General features: G+C 39.0%; 5 protein-coding genes across 5 annotated transcripts in view; all 5 read right to left on the reverse strand.

Annotated features, from left to right (window-relative positions):
- Positions 1–3,869: 3,869 nt before the first annotated feature.
- LOC101313972 (psbB mRNA maturation factor Mbb1, chloroplastic-like) lies at positions 3,870–7,214 on the reverse strand. The gene is made up of 8 exons (XM_004296198.1): positions 6,747–7,214; positions 6,530–6,673; positions 6,130–6,435; positions 5,952–6,011; positions 5,532–5,777; positions 4,804–4,914; positions 4,455–4,631; positions 3,870–4,337 (listed from the first exon to the last, which is right to left on the reverse strand). Exons 1-8 carry the CDS (start codon positions 7,212–7,214, stop codon positions 4,014–4,016), a joined length of 1,836 nt encoding a protein of 611 aa, XP_004296246.1. The 3' UTR covers positions 3,870–4,013.
- Positions 7,215–8,447: 1,233 nt separating this feature from the next.
- Positions 8,448–11,605, reverse strand: LOC101308556. Its single transcript, XM_004295035.1, has 2 exons — positions 10,965–11,605; positions 8,448–9,433 (listed from the first exon to the last, which is right to left on the reverse strand). Exons 1-2 carry the CDS (start codon positions 11,577–11,579, stop codon positions 8,822–8,824), a joined length of 1,227 nt encoding a protein of 408 aa, XP_004295083.1. The 5' UTR covers positions 11,580–11,605; the 3' UTR covers positions 8,448–8,821.
- A 12-nt stretch (positions 11,606–11,617) lies between these two features.
- On the reverse strand, positions 11,618–15,009 carry LOC101314266. The gene is made up of 9 exons (XM_004296199.1): positions 14,602–15,009; positions 14,196–14,368; positions 13,868–13,994; positions 13,601–13,663; positions 13,388–13,504; positions 13,141–13,242; positions 12,875–13,059; positions 11,824–12,732; positions 11,618–11,738 (listed from the first exon to the last, which is right to left on the reverse strand). The coding sequence occupies exons 1-9, from the start codon at positions 15,007–15,009 to the stop codon at positions 11,618–11,620; spliced, it is 2,205 nt and encodes a 734-aa protein (XP_004296247.1).
- An 863-nt stretch (positions 15,010–15,872) lies between these two features.
- LOC101314554 lies at positions 15,873–19,708 on the reverse strand. Its single transcript, XM_004296200.1, has 13 exons — positions 19,484–19,708; positions 19,192–19,378; positions 19,029–19,101; positions 18,680–18,827; positions 18,470–18,579; positions 18,074–18,214; positions 17,861–18,002; positions 17,646–17,789; positions 17,108–17,268; positions 16,925–16,999; positions 16,598–16,736; positions 16,217–16,480; positions 15,873–16,028 (listed from the first exon to the last, which is right to left on the reverse strand). Exons 1-13 carry the CDS (start codon positions 19,706–19,708, stop codon positions 15,873–15,875), a joined length of 1,965 nt encoding a protein of 654 aa, XP_004296248.1.
- Positions 19,709–20,186: 478 nt separating this feature from the next.
- The window catches only part of LOC101308851 (peptidyl-prolyl cis-trans isomerase CYP21-3, mitochondrial-like), a 2,790-nt gene continuing 1,628 nt past the window's right edge, over positions 20,187–21,348 (reverse strand). The window contains exons 6-8 of the mRNA XM_004295036.1: positions 20,958–21,095; positions 20,721–20,871; positions 20,187–20,631 (exon numbers count right to left, since the gene is read on the reverse strand). Of these exons, the coding sequence (XP_004295084.1) occupies positions 20,545–20,631; positions 20,721–20,871; positions 20,958–21,095 (376 nt within the window). The 3' untranslated portion in view covers positions 20,187–20,544. The remainder of the gene's footprint in view (positions 20,632–20,720; positions 20,872–20,957; positions 21,096–21,348) is intronic.

Genomic DNA, 21,348 nt, shown 5'->3' on the forward strand with positions numbered 1-21,348 from the left:
CTCTCTCTCTCTCTCTCTCTCTTCCCATTGAAACTCATATTCAATCCCGTCAAAGAGAAAGAGAGAATATAGGCAAAATTATCACGTTTTTAATATTTATCCTTTTTTTTTTTCAAACTTAAAACAGTATTTTTTTTTTGCTTTCTTATTATATATAAAAAAATAAAGATTATTTTGGTCATTTTATGACAAAAATATGACTTCAGATACGTATCTTAAATTAGGTTAAAAACGTGAGATACCGTTTTGAAGTTTTTCAAAGTTGAGATACCAAACCTTTGTTTTTCTAAAAGGTCGGACACTGTTTAGACATTTTTTCCGCCTAATTAAGGTGGCAGAGCACCAAATTTATAGCTGCGCACAGAGATTGCACTACAATTGAATACATTAAATCAGCGTTGTTGATGATGATCGAGTCATGCAAAAAGGATTTCATCTAGTTCTAACACATGTTTTGGTGAAATTGTGATTTATGAGTCAACATTATGGGTACGTGGGGATTATGTTGAGAGAAAAGTTGGTCAGATTAGGTTGTTATAAGAGGGAGTTTACGGGAAGAGAAGCAGCAAGGCAAGTTTTCTCGGCCCTTTTGGTGAGTTTGATGTGAGAACGATTCTTATAATCATGCATGAAAGGAATAAAGTTGGCTAATCATAGTCATTGACTCAGCCAGTTTGGTGGGATGTGCCTCATTTTATTTTGTAATATTGTAATTGTGATTCTTTTGGGTTTCCTCAATTTCGACTTTCTTAGTTTTATCTCATTGTTAATTTGCTTGGAGAGATTCACTTTGATCATTTTTTTGTCGTTCATTTTTCTTTATTAATCCAACGGAATGTTAGGGATGGTACTCTTCTCTTTCCCTCATCTTTTCGCCAAAATAAAACAAATAATGGCTCGATCGTTTTGATTTATTTATTTTTAATAAAAAGCTGGTGCGGCTACCCTCAAGCATTCATTAATAAAACTGTCGAATACAAAAAGAGGGGGAGGGGGGAGGGGGAGGGGAAGAAGCCTAAATATTACAATAAGCATCTGGAAGTTCTAAAATAATAACTAGAATTTCTACAAACTACATGTATTCTAACAAGCACCAAACTAGCAAATAGTACTACTCTAATGACAACTATATTGCTTTGTCACAAAGGTGACATAATGGAAAGATTAGTAGACATGTAACCCGATTACATATCCTAGTATCCAATAATGCAGCTTCACTACTATGTTGCCGCAGCAGAATAAGCCCGATGTCATATAGTTTCATCCTACCACTAAGAGGTTACAACCATTTGACCAAATAAAAGACATGCCGCCTACCTAGAGCAGATGAGACACACAAGACGTATCGACCGACACAAGGTCCTTCGCGCCCTATCGTATTGTGATAAAGAATTATTTGTGACATAAAGCCACTTAGAACTAGAATTAAAAAAAAATAATTACATAATAATAAAATAGAATGGACCCAGAGTAAAAACCCAGGCCCATGACACACTTGGACTAGAACAAGCTCATAACTAGACTGAGGCCCATCAAGTCAAGCCCTTGGTCCCTTGGTCTCAGCCTAAGCCAGCTTTTGGCCAGGCAGCCCAATCGTCTCCAGCAAGCAAGCCTCCAATCTAGTCACATCACCGCTGCCGTTGCCTCTTTCGGGTCTCGACCACTGTCCCTAGCTTGGATTCGTCGTAATATCACCACCACCGCAACCCCCAACCACCACCCGTTTCGCATCCGGGTGGCTAAACTGGGGAGAATATCAGCATTTTTTGACCCGTGTGTGTGGGACTCGTGCGGGCCGTCGGCTGTTTCCGCATAACAAATGGTATCAGAGCCTAGGTGACACTCGGGACTTGGTGTCTCATGCGATCGAGTTGCAATTTGGTGAAGCTCCCGTTTGGATTGGGATCACAAGATTTGGAATTGGATGCTTGTGGTTAGGGTTGAGCTATTGAGACTTGGATCTTAAGATTTAAAGATGGTTCAAATCACGCCAGGTGGAGATTGTTAAAAAAATGTGGCTTAGATTAGAGCCATTTGGAATCTCACTTCAGAAATGTGAAGAGTTATCCTTGGGTTATAAGGAATTGTACCACACACACTAATGCCGAGGTCTTTTGTCGTTAAACCCCCCCCCCCCCCCCCCCCCCTAACCTATTTGTTTCACATCCGGGTGGTTAAATTAGGGAGAATATCGACATCTTTTGACCCGTGTGTGTGGGACTCGTGGGGCCCGTCGTCCACTTCCGCATAACAACCAGAAGTTCTTTGGCTACTCAAGTTGACGATGACGATGAAAAGGTAACTTTCTACTTTAATGGGTTTTTTTGTCTTCTTCCTCGCGATTTACTCTTTTACCAAAACTTTTTCTCAAACTTAGTTCATATTAATGTCATAATTTTAATTATTGAAATATACAATAATCCTACTCGCATTCGGAGATTAACGGTTTATCTCAACTACATCACACACCATGTACAGAAAACTCATATCCTAGCACACGACCCCGCATGTTACATTTCTCTATTATTATGTGATTCTTTTGTTTACTTTCAGTAACTTTCTGCTTTGAGGCTTAGGTTTTGAAGTTTTTTGGGGAATTTATGTATCTATGTATGTTTACTTTGTACTTTAGATGCATTTGGTAAATTTTAGACACCTTGGATCACTAGGTGGTCATATGTTGTTATTTGATGTAAACGTGTTGAATTTTCATAAAGATACATCTTAGCCTCCCCCGAGTAATCTAGAATTAGTACCTTTTGTGGTTAACCCATCACTTGCACCCCCACGACCAGTAATCGCCGGTTGTACACTCCCGTGATGGAAGAGAGGAGAACAACCCCAACCTTTCTCCATCAACCACCAAAATCCAGTTCCTCGGCTTGTTTTTGTGGGAACCTAATACACTTGAGCATGAAACTAATGATGATAATGAGGACTATATGATCGAGGACTTATTTATCCACTCTAGTTAGAGTTTCACTGCAATGGTTTCGTATCACCAAGGTTGAGCGACTATGTTTAAGAGTTTTAGGAATCCTTGCCGTTTTAGTGTTTTTTTCTTCTTCTTTCTTTTTTTTTTTTGTTTTTTTTAGTAAGGTGTTTCTTTCAACTTTAGGGATTTCAGTAATTTATTTTATGTTGCATATCATAAGGATAGTTATGAGAAATGTTGGTATTAATGTGGATGTGAATGTTAATCTCATGACTAATACTAGGTGAACTTCTTGAGGAGCCACCTAGAACCCACATCTTATGTGGCATAACCACATCATCAAATCATAATTTCATATTTTTCTTACTTTCGTTTTCTCTTAATTATAAAAATTCCTTTTTGAAATTTCACGTTCAATAAATTTTAGAAGTTCATCGTCTTTGAACAAGGTACAATCATGTGTATCTTTTTTTCTTCCTTCTGATAGAATATTTTATCCACCACTGATCGTTATTTCATCAATTTTTCATCAAGAGATCCAGGGTAGAACTTGACTCCTAACATGTGTTCAAATTTCTCCTCCAGATATCACACCTTTAGTATTAATCTTACAGCCCCTAGACAAGATCACACATACATGATTTTCTTATGTACTTTCTTGATTTTATATGTTAAACCCTATTCCACCAATTGCTATAAGAAAGGAGCACACCTTCCAGCAAATTAAGAAACATGTAAAATAGACATGACAGTATGCATAAGGATGTCGTAACTCGAAATCGAATGCCTTCACGAGTCCCCCATCTTTGCCACGATAACGATGAAACCAGGGTCAGATATACAATACAAGGCAAGCCTCATACATGATTCACATACTTCACTCACAAACCACCAAGGCTACCAAAGCAGACCACTTTATCCCCAACTCTGCCACCAGACTGTATGAAGGGTGTGGACCGTGTGGTAAGCTTGAATTCTATATACGACTCAGACTCGAATGCTGTACTGTTATCTATACTGGAGCACTCTAAAGCTAGCTCCATCCCCTTTAACATTACAGATTTCCATCACCAAATCATTATAAGACTTTCTCTCTAGATCTCTTTACTGGTGGAGGCGGTGAGAATTCCATCTGAACTTGTAGCTTAGATGGATCCAAAGATAGTCTTTCTATACAGAAAGCATCTACATCAAAGCCAGTGTCACTTTCCATGTCATTGCTAACTGACTCTTCATCAACGTTCTTTCCACTTTCTCCTTCTAGTATTGTTCTGAGAGAATCTAGTCGACTTTGTTGCGAGGCCTGATCCAACTTCAAGACACTCCTGATTCTGTCAAGTGCTGGATCTATGATGTCTAACAATCCCATAACCCATGAAGCATCATCCACAACTTCAGTGCGCTATTGCAAGAAACCAAAAACGGTACACTATTAGCTTCCAAAAGTTGCATTTGCAATATCATTACTAATATTACTCATATGTATATATAAGATGCAGTAGCTATGCTAATTACTAACCTGCTGGAAATAGAGATCGCGAATTTCCTCTGCACGGACAGAGTTCCCTTGATTTTCTTCCAATGATGCCCATGTCATCCATGTGACATAACTCTGAGAATTTATATTGAGAGAGGACCTGAATAATCTTCGGGCTGCGGATAGGTTACCATTTCTCTGTTCTAGAACTCCCCAAGCCTGCAAAACATGGTCACTCGAATGAAACCTTGACAAGATGTAGTTCATGTTGCTAACGCTATGTGTTCATTAATACTTCCATTGTCTTTTTAATAAAAGACTTAACTGTTAGAAGTTTCATGTTCGCATAACACTAAGAGAAAATGAGATACTATCTGGCTACTATCGTTACCTGTAGGCAGCGAGCAGCAGTTTCACTAGTTGAGTTAATAGACAATGCCTTTTGGTATAATTTCCTTGCTGTGGCAATGTTTCCTTCTTTCCATTCCATCCACCCCCAAGCCTAAAAACTCCAACATTTTGGTATCAACCAATTAGTTTTCTGTTCAATTAACAGTGATGCATGTATGAATAATTAAGTCATGTAATCAAGGCCATAAATCTTAAGCTTATTAAGGCCAAGAATCATTTTACCTAAAAATTAAATGACATGATTTATTAAATTGATGATGTGTCTATGTGACATGACATGCCACATAGGATTAAGGCCATAAATCTTAGGCCTTATTAAGGCCCTCTAGCACTATCCATCAAAAGATATATCTATCAGCTTAATATTGTCAACAGGCCAATGCATAAATGATGGAAAATTCTGTTCCTTTTCAGTGAGAAACAATGACTTGGCAGGAGAAAACCGTAGACAAAACGATTATCAAGGGTAGCCAGGGTAACAAAGGAATGTAATAGTTTGTAATCCATCCGAAGGATCAAATCCCCTCACCATGGTGGACTATTATTTCTGAAAAAGCAAAATAATTCATACGGGACTTAAACCAATGATCATTGGGCAGTAGGATAGTCACAGATCAGATTTGCATCATTCTCACAATTAATGAGGTAGTAATCCCAAACAAATAAGATGTGCATCAATTTATCTCAGCACTGAGAAGACTTCCTTACCGTCCACACTGGTTGATGCCTCGGATCCAACTCAGATGCTCGCCTGAACAACTGTCGAGCAAGATTTGCAGTAGAGTGTTCGTATTCCAATAAAGCAAGAGACTGAAGGAGGACTGGATCCCTTGGATTGAGCGCGTGGCCAATCTTTAATAATTTTCTCCCCTTCTCAACATTTCCCATTTTAGCTTCAAAAAGTCCCCAAATATGCCATGCAAACCTATTCTTTGGGCTTGCCTGTATTGATTTCTGCAAAAAGAGGAGAACACCAAGTTGCCATGTAGAAAGAATCAAAAAACTGAGCTAGAGCTAAACAGAACACAACTTGGTTATTGAAGCATTCTAAGGAAAAGATTGGTGAGAATGTCTAATGGATTCAGAACACATGCTGATGCATGACCATATATTGTTATGACCAATCACCTCAAAAAGTTGCCTAGCAGCACGATTATTTTCCTGTTGCATCTCCATCTGAGCCCACGCCTGCATCATGATTATTCGACAAATACAATAAGAAAAGCATCTCAACATACCACAAACCACAAAAGACATGGAAACTAACATAACAGAGAGGCCTACATGCAGGAAACTGATGACTTACAAGCCAACTGGCACAGCTTTTAGGATTGCATCTAGTGGCCTGCCTGAACAAGTACCGAGCCTGCTCATAGCGACTTGCTTTAGCTTCCAATCGTGCCAATGTCTGGTATATGTACTCATTCCCACCACAAAATTTCAAACCTTTAGCAAGCAGATGCCTCGCCTTACTAATATTCCCTTGCTTCAGCTCTAAAACTCCCCATCCATGCCAGGCAGCAATGTGCTTCTTATCAGCAACCGTCGCCGCATCAAATAACTCCCTTGCTCTCCTTGTATTCCCCATCTTATCTTCCAAAACAGCCCAACACTATAACCAAAACACAACCACCTCAATCTATCAATCCTACCAAAAGCAAATTGCACAAAGATCAAAATCTCGAAAGCAAAGAGAACCACCGAACCTGCCAAATGTATGGATTCTCTCCCTGCGTGGCTTGGCAACCTTTCTCATACACAGCCCTCGCTTCGCCCCATTTCGACTGCTTGCTTAACGCCTTCCCCAATGCCACATAACCTCTCCCATCTTCCGGCCAGTAATATATACACTTAAACCAACAAATTAACCAATTTCAGTTTCAGCTACTCACAACAAATTAGCAAGTAAAATGGTAAGTATACCTTTTCGAGTAACTGCTGAGCTTCAGCATAGCGGTAATTTCTGGTCAAGATCTTAGCTCTGTACAAGGCCAAGTCCAGGTTGACCTTCAACGGCTTCTCTTTGGGCTCCGACGCGGCGTCGCCGTCGTCGGGCTCGAAAATCGCAATCTTCTTGGCGAACTCGGCGAGGCCGACGTCGAGAGGGGAAGGGGCGGCATCGGCGTCGGTCTCGGCGTCCATGGAGGGGCGGCGAACGACGAGGACTGGTTTGGTGTCCGGCACGGCGGCATTGGTTCGAGCGCGGTCGTCGGAGAGGGAGTCGTGGTCGAGGAGCTGGGTGGAGGAGGAGTCGAGGGAGGAGCAGCGGGGAGGGGAGGGGAGGGGTAGAACGGGGATTTTGAAGGAGAATTTGGAGAGGTGGTTAGGGTTTGAGAAGAGAGTGAAGTTGGGGTTTGAGGATGAAGAAGAAGAAGAGAGGAGTTGCTGCATTTCTCTCTTAACGGATTAAACTGTGTTTGTATGATCTAAAAGTTGAATCAAATGTGAGGCGGGTAGGAGAAGAACGATGCGGGTACAATTACCGTTATAGCCTTGTGCACTCTCTTTTCAATCATTTTCACCAAAACGTCTCGGACGTGTACACTTTTGCACCTACAATGTTTCTTTTTATTTTCTTCTAACATCATAGAGAGGGAATCCAACATCTGATCTAGCCTAGTTTCAATACGAGATATTTAATCACATAGTGCGGTGAGGTTGGCTGAGCAGCATAGATGGAACGTCATGTTTATTGTTCAAAGTCTCATCTCTCACTATTTTGTGGTTAGTATGTTTGATTTGTATTTGATTTCGTGTATTTACGGTGAGAAATTAGATAAAATTTATTTGTCTACCATGTCGTGAACCTTAATTTAAATATTAGTAAGTATGTTACTAACTTGATAACGCATAAAAAGTAATTTCTTACCGAACATCAAGTTACTAGAGATCGTTTCTTTAAACATATACACAAGGGTACGTATTTTTTTTTTTTTTCGATTTCGTTGAGACACAAGGGATGATGAACGGGGGATTACTTGTATTTGTGAGAATGGAACGGGTTTTGTGTAGGGTTATTTTAGTCAATCGGGAAAGACCGCGCGCATTACCAACGGTTGCTGGTGGGCATTTTGCCACGTTTTCACTTTCTGGTATGGTTCTGGAAAAAGCAGATTTTTACGACACGTGGGCGACTATTATTGGGCAATTCCAGAAAGATCAGATTGTGTGTCGTCAAACTATTTAATATAAAATAAAAAGACAAAGAGGATCGAAAGGAAGTATGGGCTCGTATCTACTGTGATGCATTTTTGCTCCATTCATCACTCTAAACTCTAAATACAATGAGTGAATGACTTCAGTTGGACCGTGGAAAATAAACTTGTAAACTACAAGCAATCTTTCTGATAAATAGTTCATCCGCAATAAGATCACATTCTAATTTTCTCTCTTAAGTGATGAGGATAGTTTTACCGACTATTTATTTCGTAGGCGAAAGTCATCACTTTTTAGTGTACACTTTCGGCTACAATCAGTCATCACAAATGTCGTATTTCGTTTGTGGAACAGCGACTTCCTCGTACCGTGTTAAATTTCAAAGAAATAACTCAAATAAGATGACAGATTATTGAGTAAATAAAGCATGTGAATGTACAAGTGATTATTAGAAATGGGGTTATAAACCCAGCAAAGATTAATGTACAGATTATCAAAACTGAATTTTGGATTGGAGAAATTTCGACCTCCAAATACCAAGTATTGAACAACAAATGTCTCTCCAATTTCTCTGACAAAAAGAATGAAACTGTAACCGGATTCCTTTATCTGAAATGCTGAGCTATGCTGTAATTTGTTTACCTGCTTCAACTAGGAGAATGACGCTGAGGAACTTTCAGGCTGAGGCTGGGAAAGTTTCAGCCCCGACACCACAAAAGAAAAATATATATGGCATTTATACATAGCAGCCTGCCTCAATTGGCAGTACATACTTGGAATTAACTTTATTGATCTCAGCAAGTCAGCTGACAGTTTCCAATGAACAGGTCAAAAGATGCTTTTCAGAACCTAGCTTTCAATGGAATCCCCAACGTTAGAGAGTCATTCTTTGAGAACCTACCACCCCACTGCCTCTTTCGAGCTGGCCTGTGTTGCTTTTCATCAGCTGTTTCAACCGTGGGATCAACCTCAGGCATCAACTGCTTGTCTGGCTCCTTTTTCAAGGTGATTGGCTCCTTAAAGCGCTCCCCACGTTGCTCCATTTTTGCCATTGTTTGCAGAATCCTTTGCTTGTCATATCCTTCTACAACTTTATTCCCTTTAGAGGCATTACGACTATCAAACACTCCCTTTATCAAGCTGTCGGCTGGTTCTGTATAATCAGAAGCATGTTTTCTCTGCAAAGGATGTGTGGTATTCTGTTCTTGTGTTACAATCTGGCCCTCCTCTATATCCAAATCAGCATTTTGAGCCGTAACTGGAAAAATATCATGCCCTTTCTTGTTGTTTTGGTTCCATATAATATTTTGGGTGATTTTGACTGCCCTCGCCTTCTCAGATTCACAAGCTTGCGAAATCCCTGAAGTCATCCACTCTCCACCAATCTCTGCACCCATATTTTCTGGCCTGCCATTGTGCATCAAATTTCTGGCTTTAGAGCATCTTGTAAGGATCTGCAGTGTATCACAAGGAAATGTCACAAGCATGTAATATATCAGTAATTGCATAGGTAAAAGAGATGATTGATATCAGCAGCAGCAGCAGCAGAATGCATGATAAATAAAATTCAAAAACCACCCCCACCCTCTCCGGGTCTTATAATTGTCCCTGACTTCTATTCCCATCCTTCCAAAACTGATTTATAAACTGTGACTGTTATTACAAAATTCAAGATAAATTCAAGTTAAATGATTAGAAGATGACCATCAACATCTCAAGATATCTGTATGCATGGGTAAGCTTAATTAACAGTAGGCACTGTGTTATAACATCAAACAATGGAGTTATATGTTCATAAAGAATGCGGGTACTGATAATGTAAGCAATAAGTTCTAAGCTCCAACTCCTAGTCTTTAAACAGCTAAAAATAATCTATTTTGTGGTCAGCAGTTGCCTAGCTGCCAATCCCTCCACAAGAAAACAACAGTTACTTCCTAGTCCAAGATAACATCTATAGCGCTGATCACTGAGTCTTTGGTAGACAACTAGATATCACTTGGCAACAGTTTCAGATTTAAACTAAAAGCATAAAATGCTTCAGACATATAGGCTGATATATTTTGCAGCAAGGCAGAGAAAACTTCAATCATGAAGGATGAAAGATAATAATCAAATGTCTTCCCAAAGTATTCAATCATTAATCTGTGTTCCCAAACGAGTCTGACAACTATGGACGAGGATAATCAATATAATTTGTAGTAACTTTCAATAATATGAATTCAAAAGAAGATAGTTTCTAGTACCTAAAAAAATGAAAAGAAGACGCATGCTTTAGATCAGATGAACCCAAAAGTAGAACACAGAAACAGATACAGAATAAAGAACATGAAGAGGAAAAGCACAAAAGAAAATAGATTGTCTTCTTTATAATCTATAGAAAAGTCATTCATATGAGAATAAAAAAAAACCAAAAACAAAAGGGATGTCGGATTCATGCAATTTGCAACCTTAAATAGTATATATATTTGCCAACTTGAAGAGTGAGATTCAAGCAACATCTAAACGCCTCTCTTACTTAAATATTAGCATATATTAACCCCATCATTTGATTTGCAATTTCTGGAAGAAGCTTCTTGCATGAAATCAACATGCATGGCAAAGCCTACTTTACATTGAAATGCCTGAGTAATACTGATCAGCACCAAAATGAAAAAAAAAAAAACAAAAACAAAAAAAACATTGAAAATGAATGAACTAACTACACAACTGGAAGGTCCTGCTACAAGTCATTGCCTTGATGATTGCGGGAACCTTTTTCCCTCTCATTTCCAGTTATCAAGAACAAATCAAAAAAGTAGAAGTCATTAAAAGGTTCATAAAACACATTACTTGGCCAAGGGAAACTAAACACATGACATAGGAAACCAAAAAAAATAAAACAAGAAAGATGCAACGTGATATCATTGACCAGAATAAGTAAGGCTTGCTCAACTGAATTGGAGCACTCATATATACAAGTAAAGCCCTTGGTTTCTCCAACTTTACCTTTCGTTCCCTAACAGCCAAGTCCATCGAATTCCTGCACCTCACTGACTGCTCATGCTTACCTCTATACATCTTAACGCTTCTATTAACAAAGTTAGCACCAATTTCTTTTCTGGGCATTTTCAATCTACGCTGCTCTGGCTGCATATTATCATAACGCATTCCATCACTTAAAGGACCATATTTAGCATGAAATTTTTCATGCCGCACATATTTTCGATAAGAACAGGATGCTTTCTCAGAATACAATTTGTCAGCATGATGTCTGACAGTAAACTGATCTTCAGTCCAGTGCATAACTTCAGAACCCCAGTTCGATCTTCTCCACCTTAAATGATCATTAGCATACACGTTATCTTCAATTTCATAACCATCATAGTGATCATCAAACCAATCAATCTCATTGGCTTCTTCAACATCTATTTTTCTCACATGTCTCCAATATCTTTCGTCTGTTGTTCTTGGGCAAAAAACATCAATTCTTGGTGATATGGAGTGTTTCCAGCTTCCATCATCAGCTTTATCTCTGTAAGACTGATGGCGCAAGTGTCGATTTTCTTTGGGTTTGCAATGTACATCTTCAAAATTCTCAGAGTGTAAATCATCCAAATACATGGGACTGCCCACATATCCACCCCTTCGTCCCCAGTTATTCAGTTGTCTCCTGACTGGTGGGAACTTCCTTTCATCAAAATCATCAAAATTATTCCTTTTTCGACTAGTGAATGATGTGCATCTCCCAGCTTTTTCTCCCAGAAAATCGTCTTCATGCCACTTAGAATTGGGTATTTTCTTAAACAGCAATTTGTTGCTGTTCCTTCTCCACTGAGCATCCCTTTTTCCAACAGTGTAGGAATACCTAGCATGCAACCCCCTGGACTCCCTGCTGGTAAGAGGACTCCTCTCCTCAGTGAACCGAGTAATTCCAAAGTGGTTCCAATCTGTATCCGTATCTTCACAACAATTCTGCCTCTCATTAAAAGTTCTATTCACATATCGATCTAGTTTCCGTTGGAGCTGGTGACTACCTTTTCTACTCGAATACTTTCTCTGTTTTCTTTTATTCTGATCATGGTTATCAGCATTTCTAATGCCATAATGGCAGGAAAATTTTGGTTCTTTATATTCTGAAATATCTGCTCTATTAATATCACCAGAACCTCGCAGCCTCTCCTCCTGTCCGCGAGGATTCTCTGAGCCATTCCAGTCATTTGGGTCCTCAGTATCTGAGGTGAGAGACATATCATTGTCATTGTTTCTGTGATTACTTGGTCCATCAATACTGTTGAGCCTCCCACCCTGATGATTATGCTTCTTTTGAGAAGAACTTCTACACATAGAATAATCTTGGATATCAACTCTTTTTCTCTTGATGCAATTGCCTTTTGAGTTCTTAAAAGAAGATGTGGCAGACTTGCTTGGTTCAGTTTGTGAATTCACCACAGACCTTACAGGAGTATGAATATCTTCTGGATCAAAATGAGCACTGTTCCTGGAAGCTTCAGAATCAGATTCAAAACATGATGAAATGAGACTAACTTCATCATCATCATCACTCAGCGATAATTGTGTTTCCATCATGTATTGATCAGCAGAGGAAGTATTCCTGTCAGGACTTTCTGTCACTTTATTAGCAAGTTCAATAGCCTCCAATGAGATACCATTCACCTCCTTATGCCTATTCCCATCCACATCAATGACCTTGTTATTTCTGTGATCATCAGAGTCTATCGTCATTGGATGGGACACACTGATCTTCTGGGAACACCTGATGACATACCAGGAAAAATTACTACATGTACATACAGTATCTGCATATATATTGTGTATATATATAATAATAATTGAACCCACTAACACAGTAACAGTAGTTGTCACATAACCATACTGGCATCAGACAGAATACGAACCCATCTAATGTTCTCACGTCTACTTCTGGACTTCCTAATGATGAATCATCATCATATGAGATATAATCTTGGTTTCCATTTGCATCAAACTCCCCATTTTCAGATTTCTCATGGGCCCTGCTATTTGTATGCCCATGTTCCGCGCTAGAATTAGGGGTTTCCTGGGTGGGATCCTGCACAGAAATCTACCCAGACACTTCATTAGTGATAAGATAATTACAGGTAACTTCAAAATATCCGCAAGACAAATCAAAGTAATAGCACACCTGTATCACAACATCAGAATTCCAACTACGTGGATGCCTGCTATCAAAAGATGGTTGGCGTTCAACAATACTATCTTCTATCTGAATTGTGTTTCCTATGGGCTGAAACAATCAAAAGCCAACATATTATCTCACACCAAGTATCTGAATACACTACTGTGTGGGAATAATATAAAAGTATATCGTATTACAAAAGAGGAGAAAGGTAGATCAACTAAATCTGATATACCAGTTGTAACTGTCTTACTCTGCAATCAGAAACTGTTGATGATGGAGGAGCATATGTCCATGATCCAGCATAATTCACTCCTGTAGACATAATTTCCTGGGCGAATATGCCATGCTCAGATCCAGCTTCATTAGCCTATTTATACAGGAATGACACAATTGGAGATGTCAATACCAAAAACATACAATGGTTGTGGTTATATGATAAGACTCCAAAAAGAATCAAACAGACCTGATAAAATTTTGAAGAGCCAGGCGTGCCATACTGCATGGATTTGACCCGCCGAAGTTGTTGCTGCTATCATTTAAGCATTAGGGTTCAATTCAATGAAGTGCAGTATTGCAGAAAAGCAGTAACAACGAGTTGCCATAAGGCCAGAGCATTTATAGCATACCCACAAGTTTCTCTCTATAAAAAGTTTAGGAATTTTTTATTTTTCAACCTGCCAGAATACCCAAACGTGAGATTTAAGCATCAAATCAGCACTACTTCACTTACCAGGGATTTACAGTACTCTTTCCAGCTGTCCTCATTCAAATCAAAATTGAAGTAATCTGTTAAATCAACTCCAGGATACCTCCATGACTTCTCCTCAAACGATTCAATATCCACGTCCAGTATTGTCCTGTAAGAAATGTCATGCCTTTGGTCAAACTTTAACACAGTACTATTCAAAATCATTTTATGCTCTACAGGGGGCTAATATTTTTTGGTTGAGTTAATGTCTATTTTGATACATACTTCCATGGAACTCAACAAATTGAAAGTGAACAACTGAAGAAATTGGGCCTTGTGCAGAATTAAAATTTCAGACGCATGTACTAACCTATACCAAGGAAGTCGAAAACCAAATCTGTTTCGAGTCACCACTGGATTAGGTGTATCACGAACACAACTGATCTGAGAGTGGTCTCCTCCGAACGGCATGGAAGACACCAAATCCACAGATTCATTGCCTCTTCCATTGCTTGCACAAGCCGATCCTTGAGTCCATACATACTACACAAAACCACCATACCATCTCTCATTTAGGAACTTAGCAAAGCTAAAAACAAAAAAAACACAACAAGGTAGTCCTTCACATGAAAATCACCAATTCGAAATTGAAATGCTTAAAACACCAAGAATACTAATATAATCCAAATTCAGTTCTATCATCATAAAAGTCTCTAAAACCACACATTGAAAACTACAGCCTCCAAATTCATTAACAAAAAAAACTAATACAATACCTTGGAATCTTTGATAGCCACAAAAGCATCATCATCCTCATCATCACAATCATCAATCCTCATGCTCCCACCACCCGAAATCGGAAAGGGAATACCTTTACAGCCCTCATCATTCAAAACTATATTGAGATCATCCTCACTGTCACTATCACTGTACTCCTCATTCGATTCGGAACCCGAAACTTTACCGCCCAATTCCTCAGACACAGAACTGAGTTGCTTAGAATCGGAGACCAAACCCTCGCCGCCGTTCTTTTTATCGTTATTACTATCATTTCTATCTTCTCCTTCTTCTTCTTCGGGTTGAGTATAGAACTGAGTGAAGTTGGAGACGCCATTGATGGCTGAAGAGGCCTGGGTATCAACTTCAGTGTAGATGTCTCCGAAATCGTCGTCCAAATCTGCCATGGATAATTAAACCCAGGAATTGAAGATGGGGAATTTTTTTTTGTAGGGTTGAGGGTTTAGGGGTGAGAGAAAAGCTCCATGGATAGGAATGAGAGCGCTGCGGAAATGCTAACCCCCCTTAAACCCCTTTCGACTGTTCTAAAGGGCCTAAAACCCTACTCCACTGCCACAGTGACCATAACGGCGTTAACTACGGAGCTTTCTTTAACGGATTTTTCTTTTTTTTATAAAGGGTAAAATGTGAGGAAGCAAATAGATATATATATTTTTTTTTTATCACGCGAGCCAGTGACATAGCAAGTTTTCTCGTTTATGTTAGTAAATTAATAACACACCCATCTATAGACTGAGATTCATAAGAGTATCTCAACAAAGTCAAACTAATCTTCTGTTGTGAAATGTGAAGACATGAACCCAAATGTTTTTTAAATAAATTAACATTTTGTCTTTTATTGCAGAGGACAAACCTAAAGACCCTTTTAATCCGTCGCAAGAGAGAAACCTAAAGAGTAAAGACCCTTTTAATCCGTCGCAATTGTAAGTGAAGAATTAGACTTATTGGTTTTGACAACTATTCATGGGACTTGATCAACGTGAATTATTCACACAATTCATAACTCAAGTACTCAACTGATATTCACACAACCATTCATGCATGAATTGGAGGGCGTTTTTTTTCTTCTTCTTTTGTTACACTTTTTCTTAAAGTGTGCCACTTCATGGAATTATGGTTTAACAATATCACTGAGCTGCTTAATCTATGGTCTGACGAGTGTTTGCTCTAACATTTGATCTAATAGAAAGCTATTCTTCGTAGAGGTTGCGAAGTTCAACTCCTCACTCTCCGGTTTGCCCGTGAAACATTAATCACACTTCAATGCACGAGTAATCTCCCATGAGGTTCCCTCAGTTTCTAGCACAAGAGCATCGCCAGATCCAGAACCTTCTCTATTGCAATTAACAATTGCCACCTTGAACCTCTCATTATGTAATGAAGAGGGATACATAAATTGTTCTTCCTGCATTAAAAACGAAAAACGCAAGTAAGAATGAGAACCAGTTGACCAAAAACAGAAGCTAAAATCATCAGTATAATGTTGGTGACTTGTAACATAACCTGTTAGGACAATTCTCAAGTTGCACACTGTCAACATTCAGTTCAACCTTACAGAAACAGTAAATGTCATTTTGGGTTATAGTATATTACCTCAGGTAGTTTGAAGAATTCGTCAGGAGAGATTTGCAGGATCTCTGTAGCAGTATGGCCAGTACACCATGCTAAAACTTTCCCACTCTTATCAGCAAGGGTCACTTTCAGGTGGAAAGTGCGAACTACTTCATCACAATTCTCATTACAGAAGCTGCATTCAGAAACTCCCATGGGTTGCTCAGTAACCAAATGACCACATACAGCATGTGAAAACCTTGTACTGAGATGAAATTGAGCCATTTCTAGCCGAATGTGAACTATCTGCCCACATGATAAAAGATAATCTATGTCTTAATAGAGAATAGAAAGCATACTACCTTTTGCAACAAACAGAAAACACCCCTTCATGCAGGACAAAATTTGATGACAAACTCATACCTGAGTACAGGTAGTCTGGCTGGAGAGATCAGAGAGCTTTGTTAGTTTATGAAGACAGGATGAGTTTAGCAACGCTGGCAAGCAACTGAGGTTGAAGAAAGAAGCTCCACCAGTATTCTCGGACCATATTGCTTCTAGACTGTTGTGGCATCTGTTTAGCTGGAACCTAAACATAACAAGAATAAATTCAAAATCATGGTTGCAAAACTATTTAGGAACAACTGGAAAGTGTGTAAACTATAACTGAGAGTGACTAATTGCAAAGTTTGGAGCTAGTTTTAACCAGCCTGTATATTCACTACTGATGACAATTGTAACTGAGCTTACCCCTTCCGCTTCGTCATAGAGCATGTCAGACCTGATATGTAGACTGTGTGGCCAAGGCTTAATCTTCCCAGTGACCTATATAATACATGTTTTGAAGTGAAAAGCACATCAAAATGTGGAAAAAATTGGGGAGGGGGCTGTAAAACCAGTAATATCAATATAACTAACTTATAAGATCCATACCAGTATTTCACAAAATGTAATCTAGTCCAAATTGCTCCACTGGTATCTTCGATTTTCAATGAGAAGATAGCTTCTGTGGTACATCTTTCTTTGATGATACTTGTAACAACACCATAAAGGCTGACGCCTGTCATCTTGTCACGAAGATCGGAAACATAGGACTGCAAAACTTCACACAGGTAAGATATGTTAATAACAAATTAGATTAGAAGACTGAGCAATGCCAATTTCAAGTATAAAGCATTTGGGCAGTTAATTTCAAACAACTTGCCCACATAGCATGGCAAGTAAACAAGCACATGGAGAGAATAATTGAAAGAGAAAAATGATGATTTTTGAAGAAAAACAACAATAATAACCCACCCACCATACCCAACTTGAATAGAGTACAAGTTGAAAAGGTTCAAGCAACTGCGGTTTCATGAATTAGTAATAATGCATCCTTTTAGCAGCATTGTGCTCATAGCTTCTAAGAGCAATTTGATTGGACATAATGGAATTCAATTAAGATGAGGAAACGTAAAGGAAGTAAACTCACTTGAAAAGGATAACTACTGAAATCAATAGACCCATGTGAATCACAGGGCAAGGAAACTTGAGAAACTTGTGTACTCTGACTAGGATCTATTGTGCTTAGCAGTCTTGATCCTTGACGGCGATTTGGTCTCAGTGCTATACATAACTGAGTAATACAAAATTTTAGCATCCACCTTAAATGATAGCTCATTATACAGATGACTGAGCATTACTTACTTGTTCCTTGTGTTGAACAACAGGGACCAAAAACAATTGTGTTGCACTACCGAATTCAAGGGAAACTTCAGCACTTGTTCCAGCAGCATTGTCTGCTGAACTTGCAATATATGGTTTATCCAGTGCAAGCATACTTCCCAAGCTGGGGAAACTCAATCATGAGCATATATAGGATGAAAGCATCAGAAAATGTCATTGGATGCAAGAGTTTACCTCAAAAGATTTGTCAGGACAACCTGTTCACCCCACAGCACAAACTGTAACTTGGTACCATCGTCATCTACCAGAGTGATTTGTTTCCTTTGTAAAGTTCCAGACTCTCCTAGAACTTCCAGGGGGCCAATGTGCTCAATTCTGCACAGAAATAGGAAAGCATGTTACACGATTGCTGACTAGTAACATGTCAACAGATCAATTAGAAATGGTCTAGGTCATGAGATTATAATTTCAGTATAGCATTAGCTCATATTTATAAAGGCTATTTGATTATAAGTCCCAAGTCCTCATTAGAATATCTGATACTCAAATCTACTCAAAATTGATTATTAAATCAAAGCCTAGATAGCATAAGGCTGAGCTTATGGATATATATCAGCAATTTTAGCTTACCTTGCGTACAATGAATAATAAACATTTTTACTAAATGCATCAAGAGAAACTGAAGAGAATGTATCTGAACAAAACTGAGCTGCTAGCAGCATTGCATCAGCATCATCATCCTACATTGATGAAAGCAGCTAAATGTAAGACGACGAAAAAAAAAATTCCAAACACAAGTCGTTGTCTCAAGCTTCCCAGGTCGTCAAAGTTGAATATTACCTCATCTAACAATACTACAAGATATTCTGTTGGCAACAACCGCGGACAGCGAGACCCTCCTCCAGAAGCACGAAGATAGCACCCTGTGAGGAAGATCTGCCTTCCTTTGTTGAGAATCCCATTAGTGGGATTTATCAAGTCATAGTACCTGTACAGACAAATACCAATCATAAAATCTCCAACGACTATGTATATGCACATGTAAAAGTAACACAAGCCTATAATAACAACACCCTACATATACATCTGCTTATTTGTTTGAGCAGCGCTCATCGGGTTCCTTAAAATCAGAAATATAAAAGGCATACCGACTCATACGCAATACATCATTAAAGTAAAAATATTTTACTTTTGGTGGAGATAAAGATCAATGGTATTGGTGCTCCAAAAATCCCCCAGGGAAAGCATATAAATCTTGGTGCCTAAAACAAAACGAGTAGCAATGTCAATGAAACAACATATCAACATCACATTAAAGACTAAAGCAAAAACTTCAGAAACTAACAAATTACCGGGGAGAACATAAACGTCGACAATAACCGCCTCCAAAACACTTTTCAATGACAAGAAATTCTTCTCATAAATGGAATCAATAGTCACAGTATTCGGAAGCTTCCTCCGCTTATGCTTCTTTCGCAACTCCCTCACGCATTCTGGCATCTTCTTCATCGGCCGGTCCCTATTTTGCTCATGCCATGCCTAATCAAATCAAACACAATCCCAATCATTCCAAATCCCTAACATCTCATCACCAACCAAAACACAAACCGAAAACCAAAACCCAATCCGGCTAAAAACCCATACCTGGGAGAGATCGGAGAGCAGAATCGCGGCCGTAACGCCGCTAGAGTAGGCGCTGCAGGTCTTGAGAATCCGAGAAACGATCCAATTCCAGCTGGGCCGGGCGGTCTCCGATCCGTTTCCGTTCGGATCCGGATCTTCGTCGGCTTCAGGGGAGAGAGCAGACCTGGCATAGTCGATGAATTTGAGGAGTGAGTCATCTTGTGGTTGCGGATCGACTGAGTTCATTTTCCGCCGAGCTTACTGTAAAACCCTACTGAACTCAACTCGGGGTTATGTAAGGGAGGGAAGAGACACTCGTTCGGCGTTTTGGCGCGGGTTTTGAAAATTGTGCTGGGCCGGCCCATACATGGTTTCGGGTCGACAAAAAGAACCGGCCCACATATAACGACCAATGGGCTGAACTTTTCGATTATTTATTTTATTATTAGCATTTTTCAGTTCAATTCATAAAAATTAGAAGCACCTCGTTGCTGAATTTAAAGCGAAAAAATTGGGGGCAATAGTAGATTTGATGTACTGTAGGGCGTAGGCTATGCCTTGATTTAGTTTTCAATTACCATGAAAAGAATGAATCAGAGAAAATCAAAAAAGAACACAACAATTACTACAATAGATGTGTACATATCAAATTAGCTGCATTGTCGTATTTTTGTCCACCGCTGATATGGTGCCTATGCACCATAGTAGATTTGATGTACTGTAGGGCGTAGGCTATGCCTTGATTTAGTTTTCAATTACCATGAAAAGAATGAATCAGAGAAAATCAAAAAAGAACACAACAATTACTACAATAGATGTGTACATATCAAATTAGCTGCATTGTCGTATTTTTGTCCACCGCTGATATGGTGCCTATGCCTAAAGAAGTTATCTCCCCTTCCCCACTGCAAATCACAAACAAAACTCGGAAGGAGAAGTAGAGAAAATTTCAAGGGGATCACTGAGAAAGAGAAATCTAAAAGATATACTGTAGCAGTGTCACAAAAGTAAGTCTCAGCTAGAAGATACTTGAACCAGCACTCTGTCGTGCAGGAAAGGACCACATTAGACTTGAATTGTCCTTATATCTCGCGTTTTAGAGTCACGCTGGTGATCCCTACTGGAGATTTAGGCCGATAATGTTCATCTGTATCAACCTCTTCAATTTCCTGATGGGCACACCGTATCAAAAGGTTAAACATGAGAAAACCAAGCCTAGACGTGATAAAAGGTTACTCAAGAAGCTCAAATTTTTTACCTGCACCACATCCTCTCCTTTGACGACACGTCCAAACACAATAAGCTTGTCATTTAAATCAGGTATAGGTGCCGTCGTGATAACAAGCTCAAATCCTTTGTTCTCTAGTTTATTCTTTGTAGTTCCAAGCATAAATGCTTCATGCTTTGGACTGTGTGTTCACAGGGTAAGATTACGCCATCAGCTTGGGACAAAGAGCAACATACCAGCCAAACAAAGATCATTCAAAAAACAAACCTTGTCACAAGTTGACTACGAAGCTTCCCTTTTGATATCCAATCTTCAGCTACTCCAAGTCCTTGGGAATCTCCTCCCTTAATTACGTAGTGTTTAATGACATGACTGAAGAGCATCCCTTTGAAGTGTCCCTTTTGACTGAATACTAAGGTGTTAGAAGTGTCTTGAAGGTGTACTATATATCATAACATTATTATTACAACACAGAAATCAAACAAGCTTAGTAATAAAACAATGCTAAATGATTCAGTTAATGAAGTTATGATTTTACTTATATTTAATATTTGAGACCTAAGGTAGCCTAGAATTAAGTCAATTTGGTATCTGCACCAGTAACTTTTCAGATAAAGCAGAATACTCTAAGCAACAGTGTACGTTTCACGATTCACAA

This window comes from Fragaria vesca, linkage group LG3 (genome assembly GCF_000184155.1).
Source record: "Fragaria vesca subsp. vesca linkage group LG3, FraVesHawaii_1.0, whole genome shotgun sequence".
Taxonomy (NCBI): Eukaryota; Viridiplantae; Streptophyta; class Magnoliopsida; order Rosales; family Rosaceae; genus Fragaria; species Fragaria vesca.

Excerpts from the sequence above, each read along its gene's own strand:
- LOC101314554 (XM_004296200.1), bottom strand. The coding sequence starts at position 19,708 with ATGAACTCAGTCGATCCGCAACCACAAGATGACTCACTCCTCAAATTC. Across the intron at positions 18,215-18,469 it reads TATTATTCATTGTACGCAAG|AATTGAGCACATTGGCCCCC; the intron begins GTAAGCTAAAAT and ends ATTTCTGTGCAG. Across the intron at positions 16,029-16,216 it reads AATTCTTCAAACTACCTGAG|GAAGAACAATTTATGTATCC; the intron begins GTAATATACTAT and ends TTTTTAATGCAG.
- LOC101308556 (XM_004295035.1), bottom strand. The coding sequence starts at position 11,579 with ATGTATTTGGATGATTTACACTCTGAGAATTTTGAAGATGTACATTGC. Across the intron at positions 9,434-10,964 it reads TGGCTGTTAGGGAACGAAAG|ATCCTTACAAGATGCTCTAA; the intron begins GTAAAGTTGGAG and ends GATACACTGCAG.
- LOC101313972 (XM_004296198.1), bottom strand. The coding sequence starts at position 7,214 with ATGCAGCAACTCCTCTCTTCTTCTTCTTCATCCTCAAACCCCAACTTC. Across the intron at positions 6,012-6,129 it reads AAAGCTGTGCCAGTTGGCTT|GCGTGGGCTCAGATGGAGAT; the intron begins GTAAGTCATCAG and ends ATCATGATGCAG. Across the intron at positions 4,632-4,803 it reads CTGCTGCTCGCTGCCTACAG|GCTTGGGGAGTTCTAGAACA; the intron begins GTAACGATAGTA and ends CATGTTTTGCAG.
- LOC101314266 (XM_004296199.1), bottom strand. The coding sequence starts at position 15,009 with ATGGCAGATTTGGACGACGATTTCGGAGACATCTACACTGAAGTTGAT. Across the intron at positions 13,505-13,600 it reads GCTCTTCAAAATTTTATCAG|GCTAATGAAGCTGGATCTGA; the intron begins GTCTGTTTGATT and ends CTGTATAAATAG. Across the intron at positions 11,739-11,823 it reads TCCAGGGGGTTGCATGCTAG|TGGCATGAAGACGATTTTCT; the intron begins GTATTCCTACAC and ends CCCAATTCTAAG.